The sequence below is a fragment of the Hyaena hyaena genome, unplaced genomic scaffold (genome assembly GCF_003009895.1).
Source record: "Hyaena hyaena isolate Hyena2069 unplaced genomic scaffold, ASM300989v1 scaffold_82, whole genome shotgun sequence".
Classification (NCBI taxonomy): domain Eukaryota; kingdom Metazoa; phylum Chordata; class Mammalia; order Carnivora; family Hyaenidae; genus Hyaena; species Hyaena hyaena.
Window position 1 is genome coordinate 1,127,064 of NW_024080713.1, and position 12,754 is coordinate 1,139,817.

At 38.5% G+C, this 12,754-nt stretch overlaps 1 protein-coding gene across 1 annotated transcript in view; it reads right to left on the bottom strand.

Moving 5' to 3' along the window:
• Positions 1-12,754, bottom strand: part of KIAA1549 (KIAA1549 ortholog) — a 93,446-nt gene that overhangs the window by 23,993 nt on the left and 56,699 nt on the right. Inside the window, exon 16 of the mRNA XM_039234022.1 lies at positions 3,834-3,880. Within this exon, the coding sequence (XP_039089953.1) occupies positions 3,834-3,880 (47 nt within the window). The remainder of the gene's footprint in view (positions 1-3,833; positions 3,881-12,754) is intronic.

Here is a 12,754-nt window from a genome sequence, read left to right on the forward strand (position 1 = left end):
AGGAATTAACAGATCAAGCTAGTTTGAGAATATAGACTGACTTTGTCTCTAATTTGTAGTGTTATTTCTAGAGTATATCTCATAAATTGAAACCCAGGCTTTTATATATTGCTCTTTTTAGATCATTGCTACTGTTTTAGATGGACCTCAGAAAGAGATGTCTGACATCTCTGACCTTACAGATTTAAGAGGCATGCTCTTCCATCAATACCTGGATATTATAGTTTACCTCTCTAATCATCTCCTGACGCTCTTGACCGTCCACCCAAGAACTAGCTCTTGCTCTTTACTTATTTCTACTTTACTCAATTATCCTTCTCCCTCCTACATTTATATCCTTCTTATCCTAAACTGTGTGTTCAGATAGTTGAGTGTGATACAAATCCCCCAGAACTCTTTAAATGTGAGTAACTGTAAAATTGGTCATCCAAACCAGAACACTATTCAGAGTGAAAGTTTTTCATATCTATGCCAGAAAAAGAGGTATCAACTGAACTGAGCTGGGCAAACCAGATCAGATGGCCCCTGTCATTAACTTCTGCCCTTGATCACTTAATCTTCACACACTCCCTTTACCTTTGATGCTTATGGACCAAAGGGCTGGGGAGAAGAGCTGAGGAAAAATAAAACAAGCCCCTCTGAAAATGAGGACAAATAAAAAACAGAAAAAATGAGGAAACAAGGTAACATTCCTACTTCTGTGTGACTTCTGGTTACTAAAGAACAGTTGACAGGCACCTGGGTGGCTCAGTCAGTTAAGCGTCTGACTCTTGGTTTTGGTTCAGATCACGATCTCACAGCTTTGAGTTTGAGCCCTACATCAGTCTCCATGCTGTCAGCATAGAGACTACTTGGGATTCTCTCTCTCTGTCTCTGTCTCTCTCTGTCTCTCTGTCTCTCTCTCTCTCTCTCCCCCCCCTCCCTCCCTCCCCCACGCATGTGCACTTGTGTGCACACTCTCTCTCGAATAAATAAACTAAAAAAATAAAGAATAGTTGAGTATGATTTCTGCAATTAACTCTGATTTTCTACAATTCCTGCTTTGTAATAAATCATTTGTTCACTCATGTGTGAGTCTATTTATGGACTCTCTCCTTTGGTCTATTTGTCTAGCTTTACAGTAATACAACCCTGAATTACCTTACAGTGATTTACAACCTTCAGATTAGTCCTCACACCCTGTTCTTCTTTCTCAAAGTGTCTTGAATATTGTAGGCCCTTCGCATTTCCAAAGAAGTTTTAAAACCAGCTTATCAATTTTCACATCTTTTTAAATAAAACCACAAAGTACTAGGATTTTAAATGGGATCACAATGAATCTGTAGATCACTTAGGGGAGACTAATATTTTTAATATACTGAGTTACCCAATCCATGAACATTTTCTTTAGAGAGCTTGACTATTTTTGGTGAGGTTAATACTGAGATATTTTATATTTTTGAATGCTATTTTATATAGTATGTGTAAAAGTTTTTATTTTGTCTGATGCTCATACACAGAAATAGATTTTTTGTATACTGATCTTATATCCCGCTATTTTTATAATGTAACTGTCTTGCTAAATTCTCTTAATTCTAACAATTTGTGTTGACATTTTAGGTTTTTCTACTAAAAAATTATATTTGAGAATAGTAAGAGTATGATTTCTTTCCTAGAATTCCTTAAATTTTTTTTATTATTATTTTTTGCTTTATTACACTACCTAGGGCCCCAGAACAATGTTGAATAGAGGTAATAAAATATTTGCTGAGATAACTGGTACCAGATTAGACAAATTCAATTTTATTCTTTGTTTGCTAAGATTACCGTGAATGGATGTTGAATTTTACAAATGTTATATTTAGTGAAATAAAATTCCCTCCTCAAAATAGTGAATTAGATTGATTTTTTATTTAATTTTTTAAAATTATTACTATTTTTTAAATAGGCCCCATGCCCTGTGTAGAGCCCAGTGTGGGGCCTGAATTCACAACTCTGAGATCAAGACCTGAGCTGAGATCAAGAGTCGGAAGCTCATCTGACTGAGCCACCCAGGGGCCCCTAGATTGGTTGATTTTTTTTTTTTTTTTAATACTAAATTACCCTTGCATTGTTGGAACAAATCTAATTTGGCTGTGAAAGGACATCCTTCCATATACAATAGTGGGTATGTTTGCTAATATTTAAGTTTCTGCATCTATGTTCACAAGTAAAGTTGGTCCTTAAATGTTTTTTTTCCAACAACTTCCTCATCCTTGTCTCGTTCTTAATACCGTGGTTATGTCTGTCTCAAAGAATGAGGTGGGGAGCAGTTTCTGTTTTTATATTTTTAAAAAGGATTTGTAGGGGCGCCCAGGTGGCTCAGTCGGTTAAGCGTCCAACTTCCACTCAGGTCATGATCTCACCGCTTGTGGGTTCGAGCCCCGCATCGGGCTCTGTGCTGACAGCTTAGAGCCGGGAGCCTCCTTCCGATTCTGTGTCTCCCTCTCTCTCTGCCCCTCCCTGACTCGCACTCTATCTTTCTCTCAAAAATGAATAAATGTTAAAAATAAATAAATAAATGAAACAATAGGATTTATAACACTCATGCATTTTCTTCCTTCAGGGTCTTTGGTAGAATTCACCATTGAAGTCCAAAGTTTTCTTTGTGGGAAGAATTTTAGTAATGATTTCAATTTCTTTAATAGTTACATGTCAATTCAGGTTTTCTCTTTCCAGGAATTGTTCCATCTTAAATTTATTAACAAAAAGGTTCATAAAATCTTCTTAATGTTTATAAAATCTTTTTAAAATCTATCAAGTTCTTTTTAATTTCTGAAAGATCTGGATTATGTCCTTTTTCATTTCTCTTACTGATAATAATAAATTCCTCTTAATGATAATAACCACTTACATGATCAGCCTCTTTAGGGATTTATTAATTTTATTAACTTTTTTCAAAGAAGTAATTTTTAGCCTGTTGACCTTCTCTATTATGGTATTTGTTTTCTATTTCATTTTATTTTAATTATTTCCTTTCTTCTACTTCCTTTAGGTTTAATTAGAGCTTTTTTTTTTTTTTACATTGAGGCAGATGCTTAGATCATTGGTATTCAACCATTTTTCTTTTCAAATATATTTTGATTCATTTAAGGCATCAAAGTCCCCCCAAAGCGTGACTTGAGATGTATCCTGCAACTTCCGATATGTCAAATTTTCAAGACTCCAAGGCCCTGTGATTCTGCCCAAAGTCTTGCTTAGCTTCTCAGTCACCTCCTTTGGGATTAGCAGGCACCCCTGGGAGAAAGTTCACCCAAAAGGCAGGGCTCCTTTCTCTGGACAACCTGGATCTTTGCCCCATACAACTTCTTGGCCTTTTAGCTATGAGGGTTTTATTTTGTTTTATTTTAAAATCTTGTCTGGCTTGGGGCGCCTGGGTGGCTCAGTTGGTTGGGGGGCCGACTTTGTCTCAGGTCATGATCTCGCGGTCCGTGGGTTCAAGACCCATGTCGGGCTCTGTGCTGACAGCTAGCTCAGAGCCTGGAGCCTGTTTCAGATTCCGTGTCTCCCTCTCTCTCTGACTCTCCCCAGGTCATGCTGCCTCTCTCTCTCAGAAATAAATAAAATGTTAAAAAAATAAAAGTAAAAATAAAATCTTGTCTGGCTTTTCCAGATGCCCTCAGCAAATGATCTAGCCTGTCATTTCTGGAAGCAGAACTTAAGATTCCACCTTTTTTCTCTTCTTCAGGTTAATTCAAGAGAACACACAACTCAGAGGTTTGCATCTGCTCATCTTAGTGAAAAGAAATGAGTTTACAAGATTTTTAAAAAGTCGATGTGAGAAGTCCTAATGCATTCTCTCCCAAAAATTTTACCTCGGCAATGGGCCTGATGGGGGAGTCATTCCATAGTCTTCATATCTCTGGAAGAAAAGCAAAAGAAGATGAAGATTAATGTGCAACACTTATTAGAAAGTGACAACAACCAACTTTTAAGTTTAGGGTTGCAGGATCAACTTTCAAGAGAATTATTTTCTCATAAAAAGCTGGCATGCCATTGAGGCATTCTGCCATCAAATAATACCAGAAGTTTCAGCCTGGGGAACTGGGCTACCATGCTTTAAAAAACAAAAAAACAAAACCCACACAACTATTTTCTAGACCTTTCTTTTATAAAATGATTAACAGCCTTTCTGCAGCTGCTCTTCCCTACAGGCTCATTGTCTACAAATCTGTATCTTCTACTAAAAAGGTAGGCATTGAAGGCCACTTAGTACAAGTGCCTCTGTTGACATGGGCCATAATGGTTCTGAAAACCAGTGGGTGTCCAGTAGCAATTCAAATACACTCACTAAAGTACATGAACACTGCACCATGTTGTGGAACAATGTGAAAAAGGAAAAAATACAAAGAGAACCAGAAGTTAGAGAGACTCTTAAAGATGAGGTGAACACCTCTAGTTTCTGATAAGTTTTCCTGTTCCAAAGAGGTCCAGCCATTCTTTGCCCTTATGTTCCATCCAGAGCCCCAAAGCCTTCAATCAACTCCTTTTACTTGAGCTAATCTCAGCTAACCAATAATTCTTTGGCTAAAACAATGTCAATAAGGCATCAGATTTAAATAAACGTCTACCTGTTGCATTCCTCATGAAATCAACATACCCTGCCCCTATCATATGTTGGACTCCTCTTCCAATGGTTCTTTCAACAACTGTGAATTGTTATTTTGGAGTCAGATATTTTAGCAGAACATTAACTCTGTACAGAGTCCATCCAACTGCAGTCAGTCTGAATCAACTGGTTGTCCAAGATCCAGTGCTCCATGTACTAAGTCAGCCTTCCTTCTGGACCTGCCTCTTTTCAGATTTTTTTTTAACCTGGCATTTTATGAATTAGTATTTTGTGGTAGGTGCTATGAGCACTAACTCAGACCCCAGTAACAGTAACAAAGGGTTTACTACCTCTATTTTATAGATGAAATCAACTCACAAGGAATTTAAGTGATTTCCTCCTAGTAAGTCTTTCCGACTCAAAAGACCATGCTTTTTTTTTTTTTAATAAATAGTTTATTGTCAAATTGGTTTCCAGATAACACCCAGTGCTCATCCCCACAAGTGCCCTCCTCCATGCCCATCTCCCCCCTCCCCGCTACATCCATCAGTCCTCAGTTTGTTTCTCAGCATTCAGGAGTCTCTCATGGTTTGCCTCTCTCCCTTCCCCCCCCAACTCCCCCCCTTCTTCTCCCCCATGGTCCTCAGTTAAGTTCCATGCTTTTAACCACTGCACTGCCCATGGTTCCCAAACCAGATTTTCCCTCTTGAATTAATCTCTACTTTGTGAAGAAAAGTAAAGTCTTTGGAGTCAAACAGACTGGCAAAGCTACTCAACTTCCCTGGGCCTATTTCCTGATGCCAAGGAGGACAAAATGAACCCTACAGCTCATACAGTCTGAAGGGATTATTGCATACGAAACTGTGCTCAAATTACTTCACCTCCTGAACCTTTCTGCTCCCATCCCCTTGGCAGAGGGAGGGGGATTAGAACCTTGCAGAGTTCCCCAGCTGATGTAAAAGAGCCAGAATAGAAGGAAAAGGAGTTTCAGTTCCTTTTCCAAACAATTAAAGGGGAATCTGAGACCAGATAAAGATTATTCCCAGGGGCCCTTCTCCTTTTCAGCAGAGTTTGAGTTTTTTAAAACATTCATATGCAAAATAAAACAAAACAAAAAGAGATCAAGTTTGTGTATCAGGATTTCAGGAGGTCCCTTAAGTGATAAAAGAAAAACAGTGAAAACTGGCTGTCCACTCTGTTTTGTTATCATGGTGCTAGACATTTCAGCTCTATTATAATCAGAAAAAGAAAGTGATTTTTCCAGAGGCTGCATGCCCCAATGAAAAGGTTTAAAAAAAAAAAAAAAAATCACAGGGGCACCTGGGTAGCTCAGCTGGTTAAGCATCCAACTTTGGCTCAGGTCACGATCTCATGGTTCGTGGGTTCAAGATCCACATCCAGCTCTGTGCTGACAGCTCAGAGCCTGGAGCCTGCTTTGGATTCTGTATCTCCCTGTCTCTCTGCCCCTCCCCCATTCATGCTGTCCCTCTCAAAAATAAATAAACATTAAAAAAAATTTTTTAAATCACAGACATAATGACAGGTGTTTTAAGTGTGTCACACTTGTGTAAATCTTTGGGGGAATGAAACAATTTTATGACTTCAACCAGCGACATCAAATCAAAATCCCACTTTAATGCATCCCTTCTGTCTATACAGTATAATAAAACAGGCCAACAGAGCAAGAAGGCACATTAAACGGCTGGCGGAATCTGGGATGAAGTCAGCTTGTGAAATGTCCTGGTTCAGGCATCCACACTTGTTCCTGAGAAGGCTGCTCCAGGGAGGTGAACTTTACTCGGGAAAGCAGAAATACACCTACCAAGTGGCCTTCGCACCAGAGCATAACTGACACCCTACACCAGCAACACGGGAAGAGTAAAAATGTCATCAGATGGTTAAACAAAGGTCCATCCCTGTGGTAACTGAAGACACCTCGAAATCCACATTCTTGTAGTTTTTACTGCAGTCGCAAGAGGGAAATAAAGGGCGGTCAGGTTCCTCCTGGGAACAAACAGTAATTTATGACCGATTTATGAACGTGATAAAATTACATTAGATATGCAGAGACATGGCCCGGGATTCTGGTTTTCCACCATGTTAAACTGCTATCATCATCAAAATACATAAGGGTAACATCAAAGGTCCGTGACGAGAAAACCACTCACTAACAGTGTTTGGATTCGAGTTTCTGATTAAGGCACAATCACAGAAATGTTCACCTCCAACACCTATGAACAATAAACAAATAAAAAAAAATAACCCGAATCAGTAAAAAGTTATTGCTAAAATTCATCAGCAGAAACCAAACAAGCAAAGAAAGGATATAAATGGAAGAAAGTAGTAACCAAGAGAAAAAAGGACTGTGGTGGCTTAATAGCTAATATACTAAGAATAGCAATTCTTTTTTTTTTGGTTTGTTGAGAGAGAGAGAGAGAGAGCCAGAATGCAAGTAGGGAAGGGGTAGAGAGAGAGGGACAGAGAATTTCAAACAGGCTCCACACCCAGCACAGAGCCCGATGTGGAGCTCAGTCTCATAACCATGAGATTATGACCTGAGCTGAAATCAAGAGTCCGATGCTTAACTGACTGAGACATCCAGGTGCCCCATGGTTCCTTTTTTTAAATTCAAAGATGAGATGATAAAACGAGAGAATGAACCGAAATGGGAAACCAAAGAACTGAAATAATTTGGTACCAAAATTATTTGTGGAAATGATTTGAGGACCAAACCAAAGCCATTATGATGCTAAGAAATCAACAAGCAGGGAAAAGAACAGATTTGGCTTAAAATCAAATCAACGCCACAGAGAAAAAGCCCATGATAATTATAATGAAGGCAGAGAAACCAGAACAAAGTAGCTAAAGCAATTAGAGATAAAAGGATAGGTACAGAAGACAAAGATGAGCCAACACAAACATAACTGGTATCTTTGACTCCTAGAGTAAGAAAATAATTTTTCAGATACAAAAGAAAGTTTCCCTGAAGTGAATGTAAGAACTGAATCTGAAGATAAAATACACACTGGTTATCGGGGGGGGGGGGGGGGGGGGGGGGGGGATTCAGAAAAACTGGCTGAGTGCCCAGAATTATTCACGCTTCCCGGCACGTAGGGTACATACATCTGTTATCAGGAAAGGGGAAACTGAGATGGCCACAGATGTCTTCACAGAACAATTCAAAAAGCATCAGGAGCAGAGAGAAGTAACAGACAGATGCCAGCAGTGAACAGTCACGTCGGAAAGTGAGAGAACTCTTCTGCGGAAAACTCCAGACTAAGTCAAGCAGCTCCTGCAAGCTTCTCTTTCTGGCCAGGTCCTCCTGTCCTCCATAGGATGCACCTCCTGGGCCAGCCTCCCAGCTCCCCAGCCTGCTCAACACCAGTGTACAACGTTTCACGTGTCAGCCACCACCCTGACATCCTCCATTTAAGGCCAGGGGCAGAGAGACACTTAGGAAGCTCTTGCGATGATGGTAAGAGACGATGGTGGTGCCAGACGACTTGAGAGGAACAATCTACAAAGATGCAGCGCATTTAACTGACCCCAACTCCCTGTCTGTGCCCTTCAGTGTCTTGCCCTAAATGTCTCCCTGCTCCTGGCCTTGCGCTCTAACAAACTATTCTCTAGTCTAAAATGAGAGCAATCTGCCAAACAGGCATACTGAATTATGTCTTTGGCCTGCTCAAAACTCCTCAGTGTCCAGCCATTAACCTCAGGATGAGGTCTAGGCTCTATCCCTATCAGCTTCTTGCTTTCTCTTCTGCCTCATGTCTTACCACCCCTACTTCTAGCTCTGTATTAGTCACCCAGAACTAATTTCATTGTTAAGAACATTTTGGGGCAACAATTTAAAGTTATATTTCCTTATAATTGATACACGCTGAACTGCACGTAATTAAGTATATGAATTGGTAAGTTCTGGCATGTTTGTACCTGCAAACCATGCCCCAAACAAGATAATGAACATATCCATCACCACCCAAGTTTCCTGGTGCCCCTTTGTAATCCCTCTGTCCCACACCCTTTCCTAAACCCACCCCATCTTTAGGCAACCACTGATCTGCTTTCTGTCACTATAGACTGTAGTTTCTAGAATTATATATAAATGGAATTATAAAACATGCACTTTTTTGTTGTTGAGGGGGTGGCTTCTTTCCCTCAGCATAGTTATTTTGAGCCAACCATGTTGTTATATATATAAATAACTCAATCCTTTTTATTACTCAGTAGTATTCCACTATATAAATATAGTACAATTTATCTATTCAACTGTTGATGTGCGTTTGGGTTGATTCCAGTCTGAGTCCATTACAAATAAAGTTGTCACAATGTACAAGTCTTTGGACGTATACTTTCATTTCTCTTCAGTAAATATTTCAGAATAGAATGGCTGGGTCATATGGTAGGTATAGGTTTAATTTTTTAAGAGACTGCTAAACTGTTTGTCAAGGTGCTTTTTGCTATTTTACTTTCTCATCAACAGCTTATAAGAGTTCTAGTTGTTTATATTCTAACATTGCATTTCACTAATGACTAATGAGACTGAACATCTCTCCACCTGCGGATCCTTTTTTTTTTCAACTTTTTTTCCCCATCTGCTGATTCTTTATATTTGTCTGCTTATTATCTGTATTTTTTTTTTCTGGTGACATTTGTGTTCAAAAACATTCCCATTTCTTATGGGATTTTTTTGATAATATGAGTCTCGTTCAATTTATTGAGATCAGCCTTATAGCCCAGAGTATAGTCTATAATCTTAATAAATGTTCCATGTACTTTTTAAAAAATTAATTTAAAAATTTTAATTCCAGTGTAGTTAACACACAGTGTTATATTAGTTTCAGGTGTACAATAAAGTGATTCGACAATTCTATACATTATTCAGTACTCATCATGATAAGGGTACATTTTTAATCTCCATCACCCATGTACTCTTGAAAACATACATTCTTTTTGTTCTTCTTGGGTAGAGCATTTTATAAATGTCAATTCGTTAAAGCTGATAGTAAGTAATAATTCAAAACCTGTTCAAGTCTTCTCTACCTTAATGATTTTCTGTATATTCATTCTATCAGTTCTTAAAAGAGAAGTGTTGAAGTCTCTGCCTATAACTGTGGCTTTGTTTCTTTCTGCATGCAGTTCTATGAGTTTTTGCCTCATGTATTTTGATGCTCTAATTACTAGGCACATAAACATATAGGATTTTAGGTTTTCTTGATGAACAGACCAATGTATTATTTTGAAATAATCCTCTGTATAATATTCTTCACTATGAGATCCTTTTGGCTAATATTAATATAGCTACTCCAGTTTTTTGGGATCAGTGTTAACATGGTATATCTTTCTCCATACATTTTTTTTCTTTCTCCATACTTTTAACCTATGGCTTTATATTTAATGTGGGTGTTCTTGTAGGTAACAGATAATTGGATCTTATGTTTTAGCCTATCGGATAATCTCTGCTCTGTAACAGGAATATTTTAGACCATTCACATTTAATGTGATTATGGACACAGCTGGATTTAAATCTACCATCTTGGTATCAGTTTTCTATTTGTCCCACCTGTTCTTTGTTCCCCTTTTCCTCCTTTTCTGTTTTCTTTTGGACTGAGTACTTTTTATCATTTCATTTTTACTCTTTTGATGGTTATTAGATATTATTCCATTATTTTTTTTAGTGATTGCTATCGAGTTTATATTCTATATTTTTCACTTATCACAGTCTACCTTCACGTGCTATCATTCCACTTTGTGTATGGTGTAAGAACATCAAACCAGTGCACTTCTATTTCTCCTCTCCTGGCCTTTGTACTATTTGTGTTTTCACACATTTTACTTCTATATATATTATAAACCTTACAATATATTGTTCTCCTTTTGCTTTAAACAGCCAATTATCTTTTCAAGATTTACATAATAAAGAAATTTTTTAAATTACCCACACACACTTTTACATTTCTAATGTTTTTCATTCATCTATGTAGATCCAGATCTTTATCTGGTATCATTTTACTTCTTCCTAATAAATTTCTTATAACATTTCTTGTAATACAAGTCTGCCAGTGATACATTCTTTAAGCTTTTATATGTGTGAAAAGGTTTTGAAAGGTATTTTCAGTGGATATAGAATGCTAGATTGACAGGGTTTTATCCTTTAGTTCTTTATTTTTTTTTTTATTTTAAAAAAATTTTTTAATCTATTTCTAGGAGAGAGAAAGAAAGAGACAGTGTGAGCAGGGGAGGGTCAGAGAGAGAGGGAGACACAGACTGAAACAGGCTCCAGGTTCTGAGCTGGCAGTCAGCACAGAGCCCGACGTGGGGCTCGAACCCACGAACCGCGAGATCATGACCTAAGCGAAAGTCGGACGCTTAACCGACTAAGCCACCCAGGCGCCCCTATCCTTTAGTTCTTTAAAGATTTGTTTCACTGTTTTCTGGACAATGAGAACATTGCTGTCATCCTTACCTTTATTCCACTGCATAAATGTGTCTTCTTTCTCTGGATGCTTTTAAAATCTTTATCACTTAATTTGAGCAATTTGATTATATTTTTTGCCACGGTTTTCTTTGTGTTTCTTGTGCATAGGGTGTCACCAATCTTTGTGGATCTGCAGATTCATCGTCTCCATCAAATTTGAAAAACTTTTGGCCATTATTTATTTTTTCTAACTCTCCCTCCCTTCTTCTGAGAACTCCAATGACATGTATATTAGTTCACTTGAAAGAGTCCTCAGCTCATCAATGCTCTATTCAGTTTTTCAGTCTACTTATTCTGTTTCATGTTGGATATTTTTTTATTACTACGTATTTAGTCTTTTCTTCTTCAGTATCTAATCTGCCACTAACCCCATAAGTATGTATTTTAACTCAGACATTATAGTTTTCATCTCTAAATTAATTTGCATCCTTTAATATCCTCAAAGCCACTAATAATACATTAAATCTGTCCTGCAGCTTCTTAAACACATGGAACTTCATTATAAACATCCTTTTAAAAATCTTTGTCTACTAGTTCTATGTCATTTTCTTGCCTCTTTGCTTATCTAGTTAGTTTTGGACTTCAGATATTATTAATTTTACATTATTGGATGTCATATACTTTTGTTTTTCTATAAATATTCTTGGGCTCTGTTCAGGTTTGGGTATTGTGTTTATGCTTCGTTAGGCAGAACTAGGGAAGCTTGAATCTGGGGTTCATTTGGGGCTCCTGGGTGGCTCAGTCGGGTGAGCGTCCAACTTCGCCTCAGGTCATGATCTCATAGTCCTGAGTTCGAGCCCCACATCAGGCTCTGTGCTGACAGCTTGGAGCCTGGAGCCTGCTTCAGATTCTGTGTCTCCCTCTCTCTGCCCCTCCCCCACTCATGCTCTGTCTCCCAAAACTAAACATTAAAAACAATTTTTTTAAAAATCTGGGGTTCATTTTACCCCACTACTGAAGCAAACCAATGCTCCTTCTGAGTACTGGCGCTCCATGAATTGTGCAGCTTTCCACTCCGGAAAGAAAGGAACAGCTTGGGCTGCTGCAAGAAAATACCATAAATTGGGTGGCTTAAACAAAAGATATTTATTTTCTCACAGGTCTGTAGGCTAGAAAGACCAAGATCAAGGTTCCAGCAGGGTCTGACTTATGTTGAGAGCTCTCTTTCTGCCTTACAGCCACCTTCTTGCTACATTCTCACATGACAGAGAGCACTCTGGTATCTCTTTCTCTTCTCATGAGGGCACCAGTTCTATCAGATCAGGGTTCCAACCTAATGACCTCATTTTTTTTTCAGTTTTTTTATGTTTATTTTTGAGAGAGATAAAGAGACAGAGTGTGAGCAGGGGAGGCAGAGAGAAAGAGGGAGACACAGAATCTGAAGCAGGCTCCAGGCTCCGAGCTGTCGGCACAGAGCCTGACATGGGGCTCGAGCTCATGAGCCGTGAGATCATGACCGGGGCTGAAGTCGGACACTTAAATGACTGAGCCACCCAAGTGCCCTACCATATGACCTCATTTAAAGTTAATCACCTCCTTAAAGACCCCAGCTCCAATATAGGCACATGGGGGTTTAGGCTTCAACATGTGGATTTGGGGGTATACAATTCATTCTATAGTAGGAACTAATTTCCACAAATGTGTGAGCCCTGAGAACTGTTCCCTCTAATTTTTTTAGGCAGTTCTTTCTCTAGTCTTGGGTAGTT